General features: G+C 35.3%; 1 protein-coding gene across 2 annotated transcripts in view; it reads left to right on the top strand.

Moving 5' to 3' along the window:
* Window positions 1–26,821, top strand: part of GRID2 (glutamate ionotropic receptor delta type subunit 2) — a 1,533,206-nt gene that overhangs the window by 1,203,265 nt on the left and 303,120 nt on the right. For both annotated transcript variants that reach the window (XM_059172726.1, XM_059172716.1), the window contains exon 11: window positions 4,709–5,021. In XM_059172726.1, the coding sequence (XP_059028709.1) occupies window positions 4,709–5,021 (313 nt within the window). The remainder of the gene's footprint in view (window positions 1–4,708; window positions 5,022–26,821) is intronic.

The following is a 26,821-nucleotide window of genomic DNA, read 5'->3' as shown; positions in this document are numbered from 1 at the left end:
GAGGAATATAGGCCTCTGATAGTATAAATAACAATTATTATTCTAATCAAAAGCGGTCATACATACACTACCCTGAGGAAGTGTTAATTGAGTTGATTTACGAAAATGAACAAGAATTTACTTGAAGAACTTTCAGGAAGGCCAATCCATTTGGTGGGAATAGCATGTACAAAGACTATGCATCAGGAAGAAGCACTGGAAAGGAAAATGGTCCAGTATATATATGTTGAGGTAGGTTGAGGATAGTCTAACTAAGGATGTATAGGCAATGTTAAAGAGTTTAATCCTTTTCCTAAGGGCAGTACAATCTGTGGAAAACCTTTAAACTGTGACAGGGGATAGTGTTAGACTTGCTCTCCACAAAGATTACTTTGTCTGCTCTAAGAAGATTAAGAGAAGAAAGATGGTAGATTTCATCAACCGTGGTAGACTCCTAATGAGCCCATAAAAGCAATGGTGAGAGCTGGAAATAGTAGAGAAGTGAATAGATATTAGGATTCCCAGGTGGTAGAATCAACAGTGACAGACAGGATAGGAAGCATAAGATGGGAAAATATAATGAGACCACCAAGATTTAAGACTTCTCTGAAAGGATATTCATTGAAGCAGGAGACACTGGTGGAGGACTGGTTAGAGTCAAACACATGAATATGGTCTTGGCCATGTTAAATCTGAGGTATTTTTGAGATATATGATAGAAGTGTAGTTACATATATCAGTCTATATTCCAGAGCTCAGATCTGTATCTAGAAATATAAATTTATAAATCTCAGGTATGAATGGGGACAATGGAAGTAATGGATATAAATGGAATTGCTTAGGCAGAAGATCTCAAATGAGAGAAGTCTGTAAGGCCCAACTCCAGAGCATTGCCAATGTGAACTTGATAAAAAAGAAGAAGAAGCTTATATCATGTCATGAAATCCAAGGAAAAGAGTGTTTTTGATGGAGATAACAGTCATCACTGTCAAATATCAAGAAACCTAAACAGATGAGCACTAAGTTGTGTCCACTTGACTCAGCAATATAAAAATTATGAAGTACTATGTTCATTGAATAATAAAGTACTTAACAATATGGGTACAAGAGAATCTTCCTGGATTTACCAGGAGGTTTGGAAATAGAGACAAATCTTAGGAGAAAGTTGTGAAAAGGAGAAGAGAAAAAGCAATCAGATTCAGAAGTTATGGAGAAGGGACAGGCTTTTCTGTTTTCATTTTTGTTCTAATGCAAAGAAGTTACAGAATCTTTTCACAGGAAATTTACACTTGACAGGATGATATTTAATACATAAAAGACAGGAGATTAAATAATTGAAAGAGAGAATTTTATTGGTAAGTTTACTGATGGAGGGACAGTTTTGGGAAGGAAGACAGCTCATCCATTGTACACAGAGGTTAAATAGATAGATTGGGTGTGGGATATAAGTTTAGAGATAGAAATAAGCCTGAATTTTAATCTGATATCTTCTATGTTCAATAAAATAGCAGTGAAGGTCATCTTCTAAGAGTTGGGGCAGGGAGTACTGAGAAGATTAAAGGTTTCATGAGGGTAAGGATTTGAAAAGCAGAAATTGGACAAGTAAATAGAAATGTATGCATAAATAGACAAATAAATGATCAGGAAGGAAATTAAAGAAGGAAGGGAGGGAGAGGGGAGGGTGAAGGGACAGAGGGGGAAGAAGGAAAGAAGTATGGAAGGAAGGAAGGAGAGAAAGGGAGAGGGAAGGAATAGGAAGGAAGGCAGAAAGAAAAAAAGAAAAGAAGAAAGGAAGAAAGGCAGTAAGGAGGGAGGGAGGGCAGGAACGATCATTTGTTTCTGATCATTTTCGGTATTTTGGGAATGTTCAAGAAGTTTTTGGGCTATCTTTATGAGTCTGTGGTTCTTGGCTTTTTTTTTCCTGCTCCAGTAAAACTTCTTTCATACAAGTAAGGACTATCACGCCAAATGATCTACTGTATTACTGATTTTGGAGAAGAGATTTGTATCCAAATCTCACAGATAGGAAAATGTGTGCATATATGTTTATGCTGTGTCTGTACATAAAAGTATTTTGCACCTACTTGTAATAAGTAATGTACATTTACATGTAATAAGACCATTAAATAATTCCAATATACCCTCCACAAGGAGACAGAGAATTTCTCCTTAAAAACAGGATAGCCAAGTGTTAAAAGTGGACCAGAATTTAGGAAGCTCTCCATTGGAAAATGATAAGTAATTATTATGTTTAGTATATATTTTAGCACATGCAATATAATGTTTCCTTTTCCAAAGAGAAAGCACACATTATTCCCTTAGATATCCTTTTTTCCATTATAGAAATTCGTTCGTGACACTTATAAGAATCTATTAGTAGAATTAGTATATGAATATTCCAATTCACAATCATTTAAGTGTTAAACATTTAATTATTGATCAGCAAAATATTGACGAACATTTACAAGTATTCCATCAACTTGTCAGTAAGTCCTTCCTTAGGGGAAATTTTCTGATTTTAATTCAGTCATAATATGCTTTGGGTTACTAGTGCATCAATTACTAAATTACTGATCCATAGTACTATAATGTCCTGAAAAGTAAACAAAACTTCTGAAAGCCTAATTGAATCTTGGAGAGATATTTATTCACCACTGAATTAAGATAAATGAGTCAACCCACAATAATCACGCTAAACTTAGGTACATTCATAGAGAGATAAGGATCCAAGGTGGATTTTCAACCTGAAAAGACCTAATTTCTAATATCTAGCTACAGAAAATAAATACATGAGTTTGAAAGCAATAACAATTATTTCTCTGAAAGTTCATTTTAATGTAATTTTATTGAGTTTAATACCTCTTTGTTAATTATAAACTCACAGTGTTTTTATACTAATATGACCTTGTTGCAATGTAAATAGTGTAATTTTAAAAACCCACAAAATTTTAGACTCTTTTAAGGTAAAGATGGTCCTAAAACTAGTTATCTTAACCACCTACTATCTGGGTTACTTTGAAAACAAAGGAGGTTCTGCAGTGCGTCACTGGTTACCAGCACAGGTTTGGGAGTAAGAAAAACCAAGCTTTAGTACTGGATTATGTGCTTATTAGCCTAACTAAATGAGTTACTTAATTCTTGTAGTTTCCCCATCTAAGAAATGGAGGGGAAAACACATAATTCATGATTTATTTTAAGGATTTGATAAAATTTATTTAACTACTTAAATAGTTAAGTAGCCTCGCAGCAAATATATATGGGCTGAAAAATATGTATAAATGTAGATATATATACTCATACAAACACACATGAAGTTTAAATTTAGCTTAGAATAGTTTTGAGGCCATTATTACTTTAGAGACTAGATTTATTTGAACCGGTTTGCTTTCCATTAGATATGTTACTTTTCATGTTTTTGTGTTTTTGTTTTTGCTTGTTTTTTTATTTGTTTTGATCTCCAAAAAACAAAAAAACAAAAAACCAGTTTCTATACTCCTTCATAAAACAATGCAAAGGAAAGGAAAATACTAACAAAGTTCAACAAACAATTACTATTATGTGTATTTGTCTGGGAGGAGCTTCCCACAGCTTTAATCATAGCCATGGATCATTATTTCAAACCAAGTATGTCTTTTAGGTATTTAAATGTGTGTTCTCATATCAAGGAATTGAAATGTAATCCATTTGTTCTGCGATCTCACTGCAATTCTGCTAAATGTTTCAAATAAGTAAAACAGCATGTATTGTAGTTTTGAGTGCTATCACTGAATCTAAAGAGATACACATTGAAAAGAAGGGTTGTTACTCCAAGAAAAATTAGGTCTACTTAATCTTTAATTTTTCATTAAAACATTTCTGAGGTTTATACAATAAAATCATTGTAGAGATTTCCAGCAAATGACATTATAGCTTAGAACTATATGAAAGTTCTAAAAAATTGTAATATATTTAGAGTTTAATAATATAAATTATGGAGGTGCCTTGGTGGCTCATTTGGTTATGCATCTGCCTTCAGCGCAGGTCATGACCCCAAGATCCTGGATCGAGCCCCTCATCTGATTTCTTGCTCAGTGGACAGCCTGCTTTTCCCTCTCCCTCTGCCTGCTGTTTCCCCTGTTTTCTCTCTCTCTCTCTTTCTGTGTGAAATAAATAAATAAAATCTTTAAAACATATATATAATTCTGATGCAGAGAATATATATATATATATATAGAGAGAGAGAGAGAGAATATATATATAATATATGTATACTTCTGATGCAAAGAAATCTAAACCAAGAGCAAAATGCCATGTTGAGGGAGTTTTTTAATTACATGTTAAGAAAATAATTATATATCTTGGGAGCATTTTCTCAGAAAGAATTCTTTAGAATAAGTTTTGCCTTTGCTACTGTGCTAATGATGGCTTTGATAAAATGACCCAAGGTAAAAAGACAATTTCCTTCAGGTATTATCTGGGTCTGAAATATTCTTCACTGATTTCACATGCACTGATAACATGAACAAGGTAATTTTTTCTGACTCTGGTAGGGCAAGATTTGCAGTGAGAAATGCAAAATTTACACAGAGTTTGCCTCTAAGAAATCTCTGCAGTGTTTTTCAGTTTATATAAAAAGACTAAAGACGTTGCCGGAGGCATCTGTTTTCTTTTCCTTGAGGCAGGCTGAAGCACCACAAATCAAATTGTTTTTCTTGTTGTTCATTTAATATTTTCTCTTTCAATTTCTCAGAGAGCCGACATAGGGATTTCTGCTTTAACCATCACCCCGGATCGTGAGAATGTAGTGGACTTTACAACACGCTATATGGACTACTCAGTGGGAGTACTACTTCGAAGGGCTGAAAAGACAGTGGATATGTTTGCCTGTCTTGCACCATTTGATCTGTCTCTATGGGCATGCATCGCTGGCACTGTTCTTCTGGTGGGTCTTCTGGTCTATCTCCTGAATTGGCTTAATCCTCCACGATTACAAATGGGATCAATGACTTCTACTACTCTCTACAACTCTATGTGGTTTGTGTATGGATCCTTTGTACAGCAAGGTAAGGAGAAAAAAATGCTTTTTAGTCTGAAAAAGGAATATGTTTCAAATGCCATGAATCAGTTAAGAATATTCTGTATCTGACATCAATAAGTGTTCTAAAGGGTCTTCACAGCAATGCTCAGAAAAGAATATTTCCTCCCCTTTCCTAGAGGATCTCAAGCACAGCAGGTTTTCCACAAAAATGGTTCATTATCTTTTGATGTAGGTTCAATTTCATCAACAAAGCCAAAAATGAATGTCAGAGGTAAGGTTAACAAGAAACTCAAGATCAGATTTCCCCTCCTCCTCCACTATTTTTTTTTTCCTTTCTCTGACATTCTGAGAAATAGCCTTATTGGGATGAAGTAGCTTACTACCAGAACAGACACTGTTTAATTATTTACATATGTAAGACATGTTGGGACTGGTTCTTTGTTCAGAGACATTATTTAATGTATTAAAAATATTCAGTGACAGTGAGAAACTTTGATTAATTTAAGATTTTGATAACAAATATTGTCTTATCTTTCATCTTTATTTATTTATTTATTTGACAGAGATCACAAATAGGCAGAGAGGCAGGCAGAGAGAGAGGAAGGGAAGCAGGCTCCCTGCTGAGTAGAGAGCCTGATGTGGGACTTGATCCCAGACCCTGGGATCGTGACCTGAGCCAAAAGTAGAGGCTTTAACCCACTGAGCCACCCAGACACCCCTTATCTTTCATCTTAATAGTTAATTAATCTTTAGCAATGATTTAACTTATAACTTCATTATATTCTAACTTCATTATATTCTAAAGAATTTCTTTGTTATTCAATATTTAATCTTCCCTATTCTTTAAAGTTGTCTAGTTAATTCCATTACTCTCACCATTTTAGAATATAATAATACTTACTAAACTCCTTTTTTGAGACTATTGTCATTACACAGAATGAAATAATAAAATACTTAGGGGATTGATAGTTTCTTACAAACCTATCACATATATTAAAGAGGAGAAATATGTGCCACAATGAAGATATGACACTTTTGCCTTAATATTTATAAATTTCAATTGCATCTTCTTTTTTATTCACACTTGCTATTAGATCTTTCATTAAATTTGAGTAATTGTTCTCAACTGTAAACTTCTGATTGAGACCACTGGTCCAGAGAGGGCCTAGGACAGAGCTCTAAGAAAAGGAATGGATTAGAGGAGCTTTCAGTGGCAACTGATAAGGAGTAATGAGAAAGACCCAAGTATCTTGTATAGCATGTAGTGGTATACATACCAAATAAAGACAATATTTAAACATGGCGGGTTTGGCCAACTACATTAAACATTTCAAAAAATCAAGTAAAAGTAAGACTTGAAAGATACTTACTGATTTAGCAATGAACTTGTTCTTGGTAGTATTCCAGTGACTGTAGCTGCATCACCAGATCCGCCAAAACCTACGGATTCTGTGGGTCAGAAGTTTAGACAAGACATAGGAAGGATGGTTTGTCTTTACTCAATGATGTCTGAGGACTCAACTAGACAACTCAGAGTCTGAAAATGAACTAATCTGAGGGCTTGTCCATTTCGGTTACATGTCTGGTAACTGATGCTGGCTGAGGGCCTGTAGCTTCAGTTTTCTTATATGGTCTCTCTTTATGGGATAGTGTGGTCCTTCTCACAGAATGATAGTTAATTTCTCCATAAAGAGCATTCCAGAAAGAGAAAAAAAAGAGTCAATGAAACAGAAAAATGTTACAGTTCAGGTTAGGGATCACAAACTTGTATGATGGTGTGAGTTCCTCAGAGGAACATCCTATGATGTAGGGAACATCCTGGTTGTACCCATCTCATGACTTTGTTATAAGAATTAAAACAGGTAAAATTATGAAGTTCTTAGATAAAATAACTCATATAAGGGTCACATAATTGCTTACCAGATAAGTAAAAAATGAAAACAAATCAGACTCAGCTATGAATAGTTAGGCACATAGAAAAAGGATAACAGGGCGCCTGGGTGGCTCAGTGGGTTAAGCCGCTGCCTTCGGCTCAGGTCATGATCTCAGGGTCCTGGGATCGAGTCCCGCATCGGGCTCTCTGCTCAGCAGGGAGCCTGCTTCCCTCTCTCTCTCTCTGCCTGCCTCTCCATCTACTTGTGATTTCTCTCTGTCAAATAAATAAATAAAATCTTTAAAAAAAAAATAAAGAAAAAGAAAAAGGATAACAAAGCAAATGATTTTAGATTATTGGCAAGATAATGGTTAAAATGGTAGCTCATAAGGTACATGAAGCAGTAAAAGAATAGAAAGACCAATAATGACAATTCAAGAACAGTAAGATGGGAGAATAATAGAGTAGTAGTGGGAGAGAATAGAGTTCTTGATGAGGTCAAAGAACAAAAGTGGAAATATCAGTGTGAGGGAGTTTGAAGTTTGTATTTATGGATTCCTGAAGTTAAGTGCTGGTGAGGGACTTCAGAGCTGATCAAGGAACTGAGAGCCCAGAGGATTAGATGAACCATCTGCAATGATAGTCAGCTTGGATTGGAGAGAAAGAAAATGAGCCAGGTGCCAAAGTCGTCAATAAATGAGGAGAAAGAGCTAGGAGATGCTGATAGATATGTGCAGTCTAAAAATAAATGTTGGTATAGTTAGATGTAATGAGCCTTTGTTTTCACCTTACTTCTTCCCAATCTACCCAATTTTCTGTACATAGTTTTAATAGCCACCAATATTCAGTTGACCACCAAACCTACATCACCCATTCTTTGATTTTTGTTTTATATATCCAACTGCTCACTAGACCACTCTCTGGATATAGCAAAAGCACCATGATTTTCAACATGCCAAACATTGAACTTATTTTATACTTTAAAGCTTTGTAGCTTCTCATATTCTTTATTCCAGCTGATGCATTGCCAGCCACTCAGATACACAGGTTAGAATCTTTGAAAACAGTTTTGGTTTCGTCTTCCTCCTATCCCTTATATCCAACTGTTATCAAGCCCTATGAATTTTACCTTCTAAATATTTCTAGAAGTGAAAAGCTTGTCTCACCTAGACAGATAAGCCTACACTGTTACCTAGATTAGACCTACTTCATTTCTCAGCTGAACTACAGGAATCCTGTTAACAGGTCTTTCTTTTTTCAGTTTTGTCCCCTGCAAACATATGTTCCACATACTTGCATATATATTCAAGTTATTTCTATCAGTTAGAGCTAAACACATAATTCCCATTCTTTAAATATTTTCTTGGCTCCTCAATGCTCACAGTTTAGAAGTCTGAGTTATTTGGAACAGGAACAGTATTCTACCATTGGGCTCCTGTCCCAGGCTCAATTCTCATCTCTTACCACCCATGCCTCACATTTAATTGTTCGGTTACTCCAAATGGCTTTTGTCCTTGAACACAAGATTGTGTCATGACTCTTTGCCATTGCTTCTGTTCCTTTCAGTTCCTGAAATGCCTTTATTACTAACCTGCTTAATCTCTATTCTTACTCTTTGCTTTCATATGGTAATTTACTATGCATCCTCTATTTCTTCTTTTGAACTCACTTCTTTTTGGAAATATTTGCTGGGGTTAGGAACCATCTTCTAAACTTCTGAAGATATATTTATTATAACACTTAGAAACTATTATCTAATTGCCATTTCTTCATTTGTCTCCATCTCAATCCTTTGAAAAAACAGTGTCTTATCTTTATAGTTCCTTTGCCTATAGCTCAGTGTCTTGTACATATTAAGTGCTTGATAAATACAAACTGATCAGCTAAATGAATAAATACATGCTAAATACTTAACAAAACAAAGCATGGCATTAACTGCAATATTGTGCTTATTAGATTATAATGTGTTCCCCAATGATCTAAATTCAGTAAACGTAACAGGAAATTACTCAGAATGTCTCTACTGGTGTATTTTATTAAGTAGCTAAGATGAGGAACTTATAAATAAGGTATCCAATTTGCTGAACCTTTATTTCTTAGGATGTTGACATGCTTTCTGAACTCTGCCTCCAGGTAGCCAAACTAATTTTGGGGGCACATCCAAGAGAAAAAGATAAGTAAAATTACCCATATAGTTAGCGTGATTTTCTAGTTATGTAAACATGAAACAGATATCAAAAGTTATAAATACGTTAAGCTTTTCCATCCCAAATGAGCCTTTAAATGAATTATACAGTCTGTAGGTTGATTGTACATTAATATAAATTTCTAGTGATGGATAATGTGGAATTGCGTATGGTTAACTACTTCATCTCTGAAATGTTGCCATTCTTTCTAACAATGAAAAGGTCAATTCGCTAAAAGATACAGAAAGCAACTTTACATTTTGATTAAAAATAAATTAAGAAAAAGCCTAAACTCTATGAAAGAAAGAATCAGTCAGTGACAGTGTCCATGGACAGGCAATGAAGTTAAAATTAGTGATAATTTTCAACAAAAATATAGTCTTTTTAAGAAGTACAGCTGTTATTCGTATTACAGTCTTTACTGAGTCACTAGATCAGATTGAATAGGGATAAAAAGCATTTCATGTATTATCGGATGTATTTCTGAAAAAACAGTTTAGGGACAGCTAAAAGAAAAATGTTAAATATATGCCAGTTGTTTACTAATTCTGATTTTTAAAAAAAGTCTGTAACTTCAAAGCATTCTGGAAAAATAGCTCAGGGAATCCAACTGTGCAAAAGCAGTATGGCCCATTATAGAGATAAACTTAGTACATCTGTTTGGCTGAAACATTAAAGCTTGTGAATTAGATAGTTAAATGCATGAATGAGATACCAATTTTATGCAAGTTTTGTTGTCATTTTATATCCTCCTTTATTTCCATGTCTACATGCATTTCTCTGCAATCAACATACTTAAACAACTAGGGTTTGATTTTTTGAAGATCCTTTATGTTTTGTTTATGTGCAGTGATTCTTAATATCATCTGGGCCTGGGGGTGGGAGGCCTCTATGACTTTTTCACACATATGGTTGAATACAATTTGTTTGCTGTTTACTTGCAAAAGGAAATTTCAGAGTTTGCCTCAGCTGCTTTTGTCTGATTGTAGAATGTACAAATATTTATAATCATGTAAAATATTTAAAGTTATTACATATGTTTATTTACCAGCAAGCATTTATTAAGTACCAACTATATGGCAGGAATAGGAAGAAGAAAAGGGAAACAAGGAATAACTACATCTACTGGTTTACTTACTGTTTCTTGGGCATGCTGTATGTCATGCCCAACTTAGATGTTTTGAGTGTGGTCATAAATAAGAAAGATACAGTTCTTGCAGGCTTGGAACCATCTAAATGGGCCATAGCCAAATGGGACCAAAAAAACCCCTTCCGATGAGAAGAGCAGACAGAATTATATTGGAAAGAATAAAGAACTATAATTCCTTTGAAGCTTTCTTAAAGATCAAATAGCTCCACAGATGCCAGTGATGAATAGAAAGGGGGCCTTTAGGAATAGTAGAAGATAACCTGATGGCTGCTGCTCAAGAGTTAACGGGAGAGGCATCGTGCAGTCTTTGAGATCCCAGGACAATTTTTGGAAGAAAATAAAGAGCTCTTTCCACTGCCAGATGGATTGCACTGCTACAAGAATCACAACTTTCTCATTTCCACACACACAAAAAGGAATCAAACATTCTTCTCTATCAAACTAGGCAACTAAAGAGATTGTTGATGAGAGAGCATCTCTTTAAAACCTTGCATAGGAGAATAACTCAAAAAGACATCCATTTTTATAGTGCAGATATCAAATGTAAGAAATTTATCAATGTCCTAGTCGCAAAACCCCAAAGGATTCAAACCTTGTAATGCAGTAGCTAAATCCATTCCTTTGTAATGTTATTTGATCGTTCACGTTCAATTTGAATATAACAAGAATGATATTGGCTAACTCTTGTTTACTGACCCTAATGAACGCAGAAAAAATGAGAGTAATTCCCAGTGACAGGCTAACGAGACTATAGAGACAAATTTCTTTCTACTTTCTGTTCTTACAGATATTAACTCAAAAAAGTTCTCTGTAATTGTTATTTAGGTTCAAAAAACATCTCTGTTGTTGCTAATTATGATTGGCAGTCCTTAACAAAGGGAGAGCCAAGCATCCTGAGATCTGTCACATCCACTTGAGAATTTCCCCATGCTGATTTAAAACATGACAAGGTGCTCATTTTCTTTCATTTTATCACCAGAATTCACCACCAAAGGGAAAATAAATAGTTGAGCTTTCACATTCTCAGATACTATTCTAAGTCTATCTTTATGGGTGTGGGGAATGAGTAATTTGTGTGATAGAAAACAATGCAGGGATGCTAAGATGGGAATCCATTGGTTTACATTTCCAATGAACTGTAATGAGCTGCTAAGCAATGATTCCATGAATCTTAAGTATGGAATATGCCCCTGAATTTCATTTATTTTAATACCAGCTCTTCGTGATTTGAGCCAGAAAATCCTTTCTCATGCTAAACTGGGCTTTTGAAGAGTTGAAAGTCATCAAGGCATATGAGGCAAAAAAAAGTCAGATTTCTGCTCATAAAATGCTTACTGAACAAGAACTGGTGAAAACATTTTCTCAACTACTTTGAACTCCTTAAGAATGCATACATAATTAAAAGTGTTATTTTAGTATTTAAGGAAACAAAGGAATGGTTTCCTGAGAGTCATTAAAAAAAAAAAAAATCAACACTGAAAAGTGATTTTAAGATACTCTGAGTTGGGTTTTTATACTTCCCCAAGTGCTATAAGAAAAAAAAAAAAAAAACAGTTTTAAAAAAATCTAAATTTAGGGGCGCCTGAGTGGCTCAGTCATTAACATCTGCCTTTGGCTCAGGTCGTGATCTCAGGGTCCTGGGGTCGAGCCCCAAATGGGCTCCCTGCTCAGCGGGAAGCCAGATTCCCCTCTCACTCCCCCTGCCTGTGTTCCCTCTCTCGCTGTGTCTCTCTCTGTCAAATAAATAAATAAAATCTTTAAAAAAAAATCTAAATTTAAGTGATGGAAAAGGAGGTGTCACGGGTCCCTTAAAATAGCATTGATATCATGGTAGTACTCAGTACTTATGGTACCATGTTACAAAAACCCTCAGCTTAAGTAACAGGAATAGAGTCAGACATCACCCAAGATAAGTTTATTCTAAAGTTCATTTAGGATTGATCAAAGTTAAACTATTGGGATCAAAAGACTATAGGTGGTAATAGAGACCATCAGTTTAGAATATAAATTTGGAAATTCAATTTTTGTTTGACCTGAATCCATTTTTCTCCCTTCACCTATGAATACATATTTAAAAGTTTAACAATGACGGTTGACTAACACTAAGATACATACTTATAAGCCAACTATAATCTCTGGTTTACAAAATTGATTAGTAATAAAGTCCTGTGATACTTTTGTTAAATACCCTTGAATGTGGCATAGACTTTAATTTTTCACAATTTTAAGGCAGAGAAATTACAATGTATGATATAATATATAAATTCACATCACATATCTCATCATATAGAATAGCGTCCCTTATTTGTAAGCTACATTTCACCTTTATATTAAGATTTAACAAAACACCGATGCATGACCCATATTTCCATGCTGTGGACACATAAAATTGCTCTTTGATTTGTGACCATGACTAAAATTTATAGAGTCTCTTTATATTTACAGCTCTGTGTCTTCAGCTCTAAATTAGCAATCCATTTGGAGCAGCTACGTAGTTTGTCCTGTCTGCTCCACTTGTTTCCTAGCACTTGATGTTTATATCCACATATTTTATAGTACTTTAGCATGTACTTACAGTATTTCTTCTGCCTGTATGATTTCAAGTTATTTTTTCTCCAGCAAACATCTGTTTATTTATTAAATAAGAATTATTTATCTAGTCACGAAGGTGAGGAGGACAGCATGTGTCAGTCTTCATGGAGCTTTCAACGTACAAGAGAAACAAACTGGTAAACACACAGCTCCATCACAGAATCATAATTATCATGTTGAGGAAACCACGAGTCATGATGAGCTTAGAGTTTACAGGCATGCTGCTATTTGGCGCATTGTAATTAGGTCAAATACATACAAAGTCATGACCTATCAAAGTGAGGAACACAGACTGGGAACCTATTTTTTACGTAGTGACAATGGAAGAAATGAATTGTCCAATCAACTCATTCTTTCTTTGCTTTCTGATCTATAAAATAAAGTGCTAGATTATTTTAAAATTTTCTTTCAGCTCTAACATTGTAGGATTCTATCATCAATATCTAATTTAAGAACTATTTTCATATCTTTGTGTTTCTTTGAGATAGAGCTCAGTTTTAAATCCTGTATCTACAGTTACTAACTATATGACATTGGACAAGTTGCTGAACCTCTAGGTGCCTCAGTTCCCTAAATAATAATTGCCTGGTCCATCAGGTGTTTGAAAAATTGATCGCTCACGGATATAAAACACTTAAAACTGTGTGCATGACAAAATAGGCACTCAATATTGTAATTACCTCAACATTTTTGCAGGCCACAGCAAGAAATAGAATCAACCACATTGTTTAAAACTTTATACACTCATAATTACCTCACAGAAGAAAAGCTTTATTTCAGAGAAACATTTAATTAGGCATAAGGAAATGTATTAGGAAAACTAGTCTAGCTGATGAAAATGCTTATAGTAAAAACCATATACTAAAAAATTCAGAATAACTTCATCATTCAGCTAGATGTGAAAAACTAAAAGCATTTTTTCCCATGTAAGTACATCATCATTACATATATTGTGATAAACTGTAGCACAGCAGGGCCCAAGATGCAACAAAAAATGAATTCAGACTGAATGGAATTACATTTTGATTCAGGATGCTTCTAATTTATATATTAAGTCCTTAAAAAGATTAAATAATTTTAAGAATTAATCTGTAGGGACTGTGTAAATATGTTTTGTTTTTGGAATTATGTTTTGAAGTCTGTAACTAAAATAGCACAAAATTGAATATGAACATCATATAGAAGGCTAAATTTCCTAAACTAACCAATGCTCACAAACTGCCATTGATGACAGCTTAGAACCATTTGTATCCATTCCAGAATTGAAATGATGATGATGGTACTTCAGTTTTTGCTTATTACACTCACAAGGCCAGTATTGAATCTTAGAATATTTAATAATTTTTGAAGCATAATTGGCATGTATTACATTAGTTTCAAGTATACAACATAATGATTTGATGTTTGTACACATCGTGAAATGATTACGACAATAAATCTAATAATAGCACATATAGTTACAGAATTTTTTATGATGAGAACTTTTAAGGTTTACTCATAGCAACTTTCAACTCCGTAATGTGGTATTATTGACAATAGTCACTACACTGTACATTACATCCCTGTGACTTGTTTTTTTTATAACTGGAAGTTTGTACCTTTTGCTTCCTTTCGCGCATTTGCCTGCACTGCCTCTGGCAGTCACCAATCTGTCCTCTGTGTCTGTGTGCTCAGTTTTTTTCATCTGTTTTGCTTTTTGGAGTCCACATGTGAGACCATATGGTATTTGCCTTTCTCTGTCTGACTTATCTCACTTAGCATATGCCCTCAAGTGCTGCCCATGTTGTTGAAAATGGCAAGATTTCATTTTCTTCCATGACTGAATAATATTCCATGATATACACTGAAATATTATTCAAACATGGAAAAGAATGAAAAAAAATTTATATGCATATATAACATGTATGACTATATATAACATATTTCTTTACTCATTCGTCAATCTTAATCGACAGGTTGCTTTTGTTTCTTAGCTCTTCTTTTGTTTTTGCTTTTGTTTTTAAATATTTTATTTATTTGACAGAGAAAGACACAGCAAGAAAGGGAACTCAAGCAGAGAGAGTAGGACAGGGGAAGCAGGCTTCCCACCAAGCAAGGAGCCTGATGTGGGGCTGCATCCCAGGATCCTGGGATCACAACCTGAGCAGAAGGCAGATGCTTAATGACTGAGCCATCCAGGCACCCCTTAGCTATTGTAAATAATGCTGCAAGAAGCAGGAGAATACAAATATCTTTCCAAGTTAGTGTTTTCATTTTCTTTCGTTAAATACCCAGAAGTGGAATTGCTGGAGTGTATGGGAGTCTTGTTTTTAATTTTTTGAAGAAGGTCCATACTGTTTTCCAGAGCATCTGCCCCAGTTTGCATTCCTCCCAACAGTGCTCAAGGGTTCCCTCTCTCCACATCCTTGCCAGCACTTGTTAATTTTTGTCTTTTTGATAATAGCAGTTCTAATAGGTGTGAGGCGATAGTTCATTGCGGTTTTAATTTGCATCTCCCAGATGATTAGTGATATTGAACATCATGTGTCTTCTTTGGAAAAATGTCTGTTTGGATCCTTTGCCCAACTCTTACTCAGACTTTTTTTTTGCTATTGAGTTGTATGAGTTTTTTTAATATATTTTGGATATTAGCCCCTTAGCAGATATATGATTTGCAGCTATTTTCTCCCACTTGATACATTGCCTTTTCATTTTGTTGGTGTTTTCCTTTGCTGTGCAGAAGCTTTTTAGTTCAACATAGTCCCACTTGTTTACTTTTACTTTTGTTGCCTTTGTTTTTGGTGTCAAATCAAAAAAAAAAAAAAAAAAAACAATCATTGCCAAGAGCAATGTCAAGAAGTTTACCCAGGAGTTTTATGGATTCGGGTCTTACATTCAAGTCTTTAATCCATTTTGAGTTAATTTTTGTCTATGGTATAAGGTAGTGGTCCAGTTTCATTTTTTTGCAATATCAATAACTATTTGGTTGTTTAATATATTGATAAAACTAAAAGCAATCTTATCTCTTATAAATAAATATAACCCATGTTAAATATTATGCTAAAATTTTAAATTCATTGATGGAATTCCTTTAAACTTAAGAGTTGCTAAACTGTAGTTTCATCACTAACATACATGCAATGCTTATAGATACTTTTAAAATACAATATAATGCATAGGAAAGTTATAAATAATATAGTTAAGTATATGTACCCTTTAGTTTATATTATTGCAGCACTGGATATATAAAATCAGATTTAGGGTTAATTTTTTTTTTTTTTTTTTTTAATTTTTTATTTTTTATAAACATATATTTTTTATATACATATATTTTTATCCCCAGGTCTGTGAATCACCAGGTTTACACACTTCACAGCACTCACCAAATCACATACCCTCCCCAATGTCCATAATCCCACCCCCTTCTCCCCAACCCCCTCCCCCCGGCAACCCTCAGTTTGTTTTGTGAGATTAAGAGTCACTTATGGTTTGTCTCCCTCCCAATCCCATCTTGTTTCATTTATTCTTCTACCCACTTAAGCCTCCATGTTGCATCACCACTTCCTCATATCAGGGAGATCATATGATAGTTGTCTTTCTCTGCTTGACTTATTTCGCTAAGCATGATACGCTCTAGTTCCATCCATGTTGTTGCAAATGGCAAGATTTCATTTCTTTTGATGGCTGCATAGTATTCCATTGTGTATATATACCACATCTTCTTGATCCATTCATCTGTTGATGGACATCTAGGTTCTTTCCATAGTTTGGCTATTGTGGACATTGCTGCTATAAACATTCGGGTGCATGTGTCCCTTTGGATCACTACATTTGTATCTTTAGGGTAAATACCCAATAGTGCAATTGCTGGGTCATAGGGCAGTTCTATTTTCAACATTTTGAGGAACCTCCATGCTGTTTTCCAGAGTGGCTGCACCAGCTTGCATTCCCACCAACAGTGTAGGAGGGTTCCCCTTTCTCCGCATCCTCGCCAGCATCTGTCATTTCCTGACTTGTTGATTTTAGCCATTCTGACTGGTGTGAGGTGATATCTCATTGTGGTTTTGATTTGTATTTCCCTGATGCCAAGTGATATGGAGCACTTTTTCATGTGTCTGTTGGCCATCTGGATGTCTTCTTTGCAGAAATGTCTGTTCATGTCTTCTGCCCATTTCTTGATTGGATTATTTGTTCTTTGGGTGTTGAGTTTGCTAAGTTCTTTATAGATTCTGGACACTAGTCCTTTATCTGATATGTCGTTTGCAAATATCTTCTCCCATTCTGTCAGTTGTCTTTTGATTTTGTTAACTGTTTCCTTTGCTGTGCAAAAGCTTTTGATCTTGATGAAATCCCAGTAGTTCATTTTTTCCCTTGCTTCCCTTGCCTTTTGCGTTGTTCCTAGGAAGATGTTGCTGCGGCAGAGGTCGAAGAGGTTGCTGCCCGTGTTCTCCTCAAGGATTTTGATGGATTCCTTTCGTACATTGAGGTCCTTCATCCATTTTGAGTCTATTTTTGTGTGTGGTGTAAGGAAATGGTCCAATTTCATTTTTCTGCATGTGGCTGTCCAATTTTCCCAGCACCATTTATTGAAAAGGCTGTCTTTTTTCCATTGGACATTCTTTCCTGCTTTGTCGAAGATTAGTTGACCATAGAGTTGAGGGTCTATTTCTGGGCTCTCTATTCTGTTCCATTGATCTATGTGTCTGTTTTTGTGCCAGTACCATGCTGTCTTGATGATGACAGCTTTGTAATAGAGCTTGAAGTCCGGAATTGTGATGCCACCAACGTTGGCTTTCTTTTTCAATATCCCTTTGGCTATTCGAGGTCTTTTCTGGTTCCATATAAATTTTAGAATTATTTGTTCCATTTCTTTGAAAAAGATGGATGGTACTTTGATAGGAATTGCATTAAATGTGTAGATTGCTTTAGGTAGCATAGACATTTTCACAATATTTATTCTTCCAATCCAGGAGCATGGAACATTTTTCCATTTCTTTGTGTCTTCCTCAATTTCTTTCATGAGTACTTTATAGTTTTCTGAGTATAGATTCTGTGTCTCTTTGGTTAGGTTTATTCCTAGGTATCTTATGGTTTTGGATGCAATTGTAAATGGGATTGACTCCTTAATATCTCTTTCTTCTGTCTTGCTGTTGGTGTAGAGAAATGCAACTGATTTCTGTGCATTGATTTTATATCCTGACACTTTACTGAATTCCTGTATAAGTTCTAGCAGTTTTGGAGTGGAGTCTTTTGGGTTTTCCACATATAGTATCATATCATCTGCGAAGAGTGATAATTTGACTTCTTCTTTGCCGATTTGGATGCCTTTAATTTCCTTTTGTTGTCTGATTGCTGAGGCTAGGACCTCTAGTACGATGTTGAATAGCAGTGGTGATAATGGACATCCCTGCCGTGTTCCTGACCTTAGCGGAAAAGCTTTCAGTTTTTCTCCATTGAGAATGATATTTGCGGTGGGTTTTTCATAGATGGCTTTGATGATATTGAGGTATGTGCCCTCTATCCCTACACTTTGAAGAGTTTTGATCAGGAAGGGATGTTGTACTTTGTCAAATGCTTTTTCAGCATCTATTGAGAGTATCATATGGTTCTTGTTCTTACTTTTATTGATGTGTTGTATCACATTGACTGATTTGCGGATGTTGAACCAACCTTGCAGCCCTGGAATAAATCCCACTTGGTCGTGGTGAATAATCTTTTTAATGTACTGTTGAATCCGATTGGCTAGTATTTTGTTGAGTATTTTCGCATCTGTGTTCATCAAGGATATCGGTCTATAGCTCTCTTTTTTGGTGGGATCCTTGTCTGGTTTTGGGATCAAGGTGATGCTGGCCTCATAAAATGAGTTTGGAAGTTTTCCTTCCATTTCTATTTTTTGGAACAGTTTCAGGAGAATAGGAATTAGTTCTTCTTTAAATGTTTGGTAGAATTCCCCCGGGAAGCCGTCTGGCCCTGGGCTTTTGTTTGTTTGGAGATTTTTAATGACTGTTTCAATCTCCTTACTGGTTATGGGTCTGTTCAGGCTTTCTATTTCTTCATGGTTCAGTTGTGGTAGTTTATATGTTTCTAGGAATGCATCCATTTCTTCCAGATTGTCAAATTTATTGCCGTAGAGTTGCTCATAGTATGTTCTTATAATAGTTTGTATTTCCTTGGTGTTAGTTGTGATCTCTCCTCTTTCATTCATTATTTTATTTATTTGGGTCCTTTCTCTTTTCTTTTTGATAAGTCGGGCCAGGGGTTTATCAATTTTATTAATTCTTTCAAAGAACCAGCTCCTAGTTTCGTTGATTTGTTCTATTGTTTTTTTGGTTTCTATTTCATTGATTTCTGCTCTGATCTTTATGATTTCTCTTCTCCTGCTGGGCTTAGGGTTTCTTTCTTGTTCCTTCTCCAGCTCCTTTAGGTGTAGGGTTAGGTTGTGTACCTGAGACCTTTCTTGTTTCTTGAGAAAGGCTTGTACCGCTATATATTTTCCTCTCAGGACTGCCTTTGTTGTGTCCCACAGATTTTGAACCGTTGTATTTTCATTATCATTTGTTTCCATGATTTTTTTCAATTCTTCTTTAATTTCCCGGTTGACCCATTCATTCTTTAGAAGGATACTGTTTAGTCTCCATGTATTTGGGTTCTTTCCAAACTTCCTTTTGTGGTTGAGTTCTAGCTTTAGAGCATTGTGGTCTGAAAATATGCAGGGAATGATCCCAATCTTTTGATACCGGTTGAGTCCTGATTTAGGACCGAGGATGTGATCTATTCTGGAGAATGTACCATGTGCACTAGAGAAGAATGTGTATTCTGTTGCTTTGGGATGAAATATTCTGAATATATCTGTGATGTCCATCTGGTCCAGTGTGTCATTTAAGGCCTTTATTTCCTTGCTGATCTTTTGCTTGGATGACCTGTCCATTTCAGTGAGGGGAATATTAAAGTCCCCTACTATTATTGTATTGTTGTTTATGTGTTTCTTTGATTTTGTTATTAATTGGTTTATATAGTTGGCTGCTCCCACGTTGGGGGCATAGATATTTAAAATTGTTAAATCTTCTTGTTGGACAGACCCTTTGAGTATGATATAGTGTCCTTCCTCATCTCTTATTACAGTCTTTGGCTTAAAATCTAATTGATCTGAAATAAGGATTGCCACTCCTGCTTTCTTCTGATGTCCATTAGCATGGTAAATTCTTTTCCACCCCCTCACTTTAAATCTGGAGGTGCCTTCGGGCTTAAAATGTGTTTCTTGGAGGCAACATATAGATGGGTTTTGTTTTTTTATCCATTCTGATACCCTGTGTCTTTTGACAGGGGCATTTAGCCCATTCACATTCAGGGTAACTATTGAGAGATATGAATTTAGTGCCATTGTATTGCCTGTAAGGTGACTGTTACTGTATATGGTCTCTGTTCCTTTCTGATCTACCACTTGTAGGCTCTCTCTTTGCTTAGAGGACCCCTTTCAATATTTCCTGTAGAGCTGGTTTGGTATTTGCAAATTCTTTCAGTTGTTGTTTGTCCTGGAAGCTTTTAATCTCTCCTTCTATTTTCAATGATAGCCTAGCTGGATATAGTATTCTTGGCTGCATGTTTTTCTCGTTTAGTGCTCTGAAAATATCATGCCAGCTCTTTCTGGCCTGCCAGGTCTCTGTGGATAAGTCAGCTGCCAATCTAATATTTTTACCATTGTATGTTACAGACTTCTTTTCCCGGGCTGCTTTCAGGATTTTCTCTTTGTCATTGAGACTTGTAAATTTTACTATTATGTGACGGGGTGTGGGTCTATTCTTATTTATTTTGAGGGGCATTCTCTGAACCTCCTGAATTTTGATGCTTGTTCCCTTTGCCATATTGGGGAAATTCTCCCCAATAATTCTCTCCAGTATACCTTCTGCTCCCCTCTCACTTTCTTCTTCTTCTGGAATCCCAATTATTCTAATGTTGTTTCGTCTTATGGTGTCACTTATTTCTCGAATTCTCCCCTCGTGGTCCAGTAGCTGTTTGTCCCTCTTTTGATCAGCTTCTTTATTCTCTGTCATTTGGTCTTCTATATCACTAATTCTTTCTTCTGCCTCATTTATCCTAGCAGTGAGAGCCTCCATTTTTGATTGCACCTCATTAATAGCTTTTTTGATTTCAACTTGGTTAGATTTTAGTTCTTTTATTTCTCCAGAAAGGGCTTTTATATCTCTCGAGAGGGTTTCTCTAATATCTTCCATGCCTTTTTCGAGCCCGGCTAGAACCTTGAGAATTGTCATTCTGAACTCTAGATCTGACATATTACCGATGTCTGTATTGATTAGGTCCCTAGCCTTCGGTACTGCCTCTTGTTCTTTTTTTTGTGGTGAATTTTTACGTCTTGTCATTTTGTCCAGATAAGAGTAAATGAAGGGGCAAGTAAAATACTAAAAGGGTGGCAACAACCCCAGGAAAATATGCTTTAGCCAAATTAGAAGAGATCCAAAATCGTGAGTGGGGAGAAAGGGGATAAAAAGAGGTTCAAAAAGGAAGAAAGAAAAAAGAAAAAAAAAAAAAAAAAAAAAAAAAAAAGAAAAGAATTTTTTTTTAAAAAAGAAAACACCTAAGAAAAATGTAAAAAAATATATATATATATTAGATAAACTAGTAAAAAATCGTTAAAAAAGAAAAAGGTAACAGTTAAAAAAAAAAAAAATTTTACCCGAAGGCGAGAAAAAAAAAAAAAATGAAAAAGAAAAAATTAAATTAACTGCAAGACTAAAAAAAATCACAGGAAAAAAGCCATGAGTTCCGTGCTTGGCTTTCTCCTCCTCTGGAATTCTGCTGCTCTCCTTGGTATTGAAACCGCACTCCTTGGTAGGTGAGCTTGGTCTCGGCTGGATTTCTTGTTGATCTTCTGGGGGAGGGGCCTGTTGTAGTGATTTTCAAGTGTCTTTGCCCCAGGCGGAATTACACCGCCCTTACCCGGGGCCGGGGTGAGTAATCCGCTCGGGTTTGCTTTCAGGAGCTTTTGTTCCCTGAGCGCTTTCCGTAGAGTTCCAGAGGACGGGAATACAAATGGCGGCCTCCTGGTCTCCGGCCCGGAGGAGCCGAGAGCCCAGGGCCCCACTCCTCAGTGCGCCCTCAGAGAACAGCGCCCAGTTACTCCCGTCTGCCTGACCTCCGGCCGCGCTCCGAGCTCACCGAGCCTGCGACCGGTTCAAGGTAACACGGAGCTGCGAGCTTACTGTCGGCTCTGTCTCTGTAGCCGGCTTTCCCGTTCCAATACCCGCAAGCTCTGCGACACTCAGACACCCCCGATCCTTCTGTGACCCTGCGGGACCTGAGGCCACGCTGACCCCGCGTGGGCTTCGCTCCGGTTTAGCCTCTGGAGCGATGTCCCTCCGCGGAACAGACTTTTAAAAGTCCTGATTTTGTGCGCGGTTGCTCCGCCGACCCCCCGGGGTCTATCTTCCCGTCGCTTTGGATTCACTTCTCCGCCGGTCCTACCTTTCAGAAAGTGGTTGTTTTTCTGTTTCCAGAATTGCTGTTCTTCTTCTCTTCGATCTGCCGATGGATTTTCAGGTGTTTGCAATCTTTAGATAAGCTATCTAGCTGATCTCCGGCTAGCTGAAGCAGTCTCAGCTTGCTACTTCTCCGCCATCTTGACTCCTCCCTCAGATTTAGGGTTAATTTTAAGATGAAAACAATTTCTAAGTAACCAGTAAAATTTGTGACTTCCATCTGATAAAATCAAAGCACGTAATAGTATTGTGAGTTAAATTTGTGGGTTAAAACAAAGAATATGTCGTGTCAGTATTGATTGGTTGATTCTAAATTAAACTGTCTTTGATATTATTTGATCAATATTAATAATCTAAAAATAAATTATATTATTAAAATTATTGAAAAAGAATAATAGATATTTGGAGGCTTTTCCAAAAATTATTTTAATAGTTTCTGCTGAGAGAAGTTACCAATTTCCTAAAGCAACAATCACTTGTGGCTTAAAATAGAATTATTTGAGAAGTCTGTATTTTAAGTAGAGTGATTATAATATTTTTGGCTTTGAAATTTTGAGATAGTATGATTTTACATAATTACCTACAAAGTCATGAAGAATTTTTGACAGTTTTTTCTTCTACCTTAGGTCCTTTCTAATATCTGATGGTCTCCCTTTTCCTTCTAAATATAAAGTAACTTTGCTTTATCAGCAGGGCTGCAGCAAGCACTACATTTCTGTACTATTGCTTTACTACTCTCAGAGTTAAGGCCACTTAGTCCTCAGTCCTCTGCCTTACATCACCACCCAAGGAGTACTATAATCCTCTAGAAATGCATTGCCTGGAGTGTGGCTCTGCTTAATAAATCACTTCATCTTATTTATCTTTCTCTTGACATATATCTAGCAGCAGGAACCATTATGCTGTGACAATGTTAAGTTCTATTGACATTTTCTCTTAATTAACTACACCACTGGCACCAACTTAACACTGGGAATAAACTTTCTTTATTTAACGTAATCTTGAACAAAGGAAGTCTTAAGTTATTCATTGTCTTCACAGATATCAAAATATCTTTATTTCTTCAGACCAGGCTATTCTGCTGAGAAAATAAAATTTGTATGGAAAATTCATGTTGCACTATTTCTTAATTAGACAAATGACCAATTAACAAGTGCATTTTTCCATTAGATATCTTAATGAATATATGAGAGCTCTATTATACATGCCTGAATTCCTCTGTGATACCACTTCCTCAATCAATGGACTGACTCTTATGCACGTTTTTATAAATTCAAAGAAACATTTCTTGTGGGGTTAAAAAATGTTTTACATACTTTAAATCTAAGTGTTTGGGGCCCAAATTATAAGTCACTTATTTATTCAACATTATTGAATGTCTACAATGTGACAGACACTCCTCAAGCTCCTGGAGATACCTTCCTGAGAAAAACAAAGATTCAGGCTTTTATGGAGCTGTTATTCTAGTGAAGAGAGGCAGGTAAAAAACAATAGGCTAAATACATACATACATACATACATAAGTAAATGACACAGTTTATCAGAACTCAAATACTATAGAAATAGTATCTCAGAGGGCAGGGAATTTGAAGTATATCTGGAAAGGTCACAGTTTTCAATAGGTTCAGTAGGTTCAGTTAAGTAAGCCTCTAAGCATTTGAGATTGGAGTAAGGACCTGGAGGATTGGAAGGAATGTGCTGTAGAGATATTGAGGCGTTGGGCAGGGGGGTCAGGTGTAGGGAATCACAAATACAATGACTTGCTCCAAGAGGCCAGAAGGACAGCTTAGTAGGAGGAGAGGTCAGAGACATCCCTAAGCTCAGATGAGATTAGGCTGTATAATTTTCAGCTTCTACTTTGTAGTAATGAAGAGTCACTGGAGTGTTTTAAGTAGAGGAGTGGCAGGACAAACATTTAGATAAATTTAAAAAAAAAGGTTCTAGAAGGCATTAACTGTTAAACTATTCTCTGTTGTGTTTCCAAGTCTTCCGGCATAATTAGGGATTTAAGAACTATTTCAAAAAATCATAGATTTGTATCTGAGTCATGACTATATTTCGTAGGTGCATGAATGTTTGTCTATTTAGGCTGATATATATTGCTTACAGCATATGTCCATCCAGTGAATCTTCCAAAAACCTTAACTCCAAGAGCCAGTCACACTTTTTTACTCTCCACATCAAGTAATTATGGTTATCCATTGCAGACAACATATCAACATTAAAAGAAAAGGCACATATTACTCCCAGCTTTATTTATGGTGGCAGCTCCTGAAGAAAACCATTCTCTTATAAGTAATCTTACCCAGTGCTCTTGGTAAAAAAAGGACTGGAGAGAGGAGCAAGAGTAATGGCATTCTCAGTTTATTTCTTCCTTCTCAATCAATTTCCTATATCTTCCTAAAAACAATAATTGTTATTTTACATAAATTAGTTTAGCCCTTTATTTGGATTACATATCTATATTAGATCTAAGTATATATCTATCTATAGATAGATAAAGAAATTTAATATATAGATGTAGTTGTAAATATCTATCCATATATATCTATGCCCATATCCAGATATGGAGAGAAATTTTTTTCCCTATACCAAAGTAAACTGCTAGTAACAGTTTGCATTCAGAGTAGAGTTAAATAACTCCCCTGTTCCTAAATCAGCAGTAGTAAGCCTCTCTATAGAAAATTTTTCCTGTAAAAGAATGTAATTGAGGATTTTTCTTTTATTTGCTTGAAACTTATATATACTTCTCCTTTATCCAAAAAGATTTTAAAATCTGCTAACATTCATAATAGTACTGGATTCTTTTGCTTCTCTCTCAGAAAAATAAATCAATAACATTTTACTCTCAGTTTCTCTTATCAAGGATTAAAAATTTTGATTAAAAATTTTTATTAAAAAATCTCTTAATTTTTAAATTTACAGTCATTTGGTCACAAAAGATCATCTGGAATATAAGTTTAAGTAGACACTAGCTTTAGCCACACTGGAAATCTGTAAACTCAGCATTATCCCTCAGAAAACCTTCCTTTGAAAATGATGTGCAGTTCATCCAACAAGGTTATACTTAATCTCTAAGCCATTGGACAAACAATGTCAAATCTTAAGTCAGTGCCGGGAAATAGTACAATTATAGTTGAATAGGTCCCCCTATAGTTGTTGCAGATAGTTGTATACATAGCGACACTTCTGAAAACGGAATATTTCACAGTGAATCTGTAATAGTCAATCCTCTAAATATGGAGCATGGTTTAGGTTAAAGAGTAAAAATTAAAATGTTCACTCTGATGTTCATTGATTTTTAAAATTTTTTCTTCTGAACTAGTATTGACCCAATTGACGTTCTACAAATGCTGACTTGAATTGGGTTAAGCAAGTTGGAAATTATATTTGATGACCTGCATAATTCATTAAAAAGGATAAGCATTAAAACTTGCTTTAGTAGCACAAACACATTTTTTATAATAATGTAAGATAATGAAGCTGGCCATGCAATGTCCAAGATGGACATTTATAAGTTGGAATGAATAACTTTTGCGTTACTAAATTACATAGAATACATACCTAACTGATGAACCAAAAGAGTCATTTGGCTGAGAAAAAGTCATTCCTGGCACCAAAAGGCAATTTAATCTGCATTTACACCCAGTAAAGCTTAGAAAATGAACAGTAATTGCAGAGGTCAATCTTGTAAGCTGGATATGCTTACTTGTTTCACTCTAAGATTTGAGTGCAATGCAATTTAAACTTCAAATCTGACTATCTGAGACTATCATTTAATTTAGGTAGTTTATCAACTGAGAATATTATAAATAGTGACATAAGTACATATCCAAAATGTAGGTGATTCCACATACCAAACAAATACTATCATGACAAAGTATTATAAGTTAATAAACATATTACATACATGTTATATATATTCTATATATATTATAATTATATATATTTCTCCTTTACATATGTTTATATATATATATATATCCTTTAGAATACCTCCTCCGGTCACTATATAACTAACATATATATACATATAAATCAACATATTACATGCATGTTGTGTATGTTATATATGTTATAACTATATATATATTTATCCTTTACATATGTCATATATATATTTCTCCTTTAGAATACCTCCTTCTGATATGTCACTATAGTTTAATGTATTTCACAACACTAACTGATAAAGGTGAAACAAGTATCTTGTAATGCAAAGGTGTCCAAAAGTAACCCAATGTATATGGTCTTCAAAAACAAGAAACAATAAAGTATATTAATTTTTCTCTTTGCTTTTAAGTAGTAGCTAAATAGTCTTACAATATAAGAAGGATTTTCATTTAAAATAGCAGATTTTTATTTTTTTCTTTTCCTTTATGACATTGTAAAATGCAACTCTACTCTTTTAAATTATTTTAAAATAAACCAACAAATACAGTGTTTATTCGATATGCATCTTCTGTGTCTAATTTGTTTTACAACTCTTTGGGAAATAGAATTAAAAAATATCTGAAATCAGAGAATTCAAAGGAAGTGAAGAGTGAGAAAAGG

This window comes from Mustela lutreola, chromosome 1, assembly GCF_030435805.1.
Source record: "Mustela lutreola isolate mMusLut2 chromosome 1, mMusLut2.pri, whole genome shotgun sequence".
Classification (NCBI taxonomy): domain Eukaryota; kingdom Metazoa; phylum Chordata; class Mammalia; order Carnivora; family Mustelidae; genus Mustela; species Mustela lutreola.
This window is presented reverse-complemented; position numbering and strand designations above follow the sequence as displayed.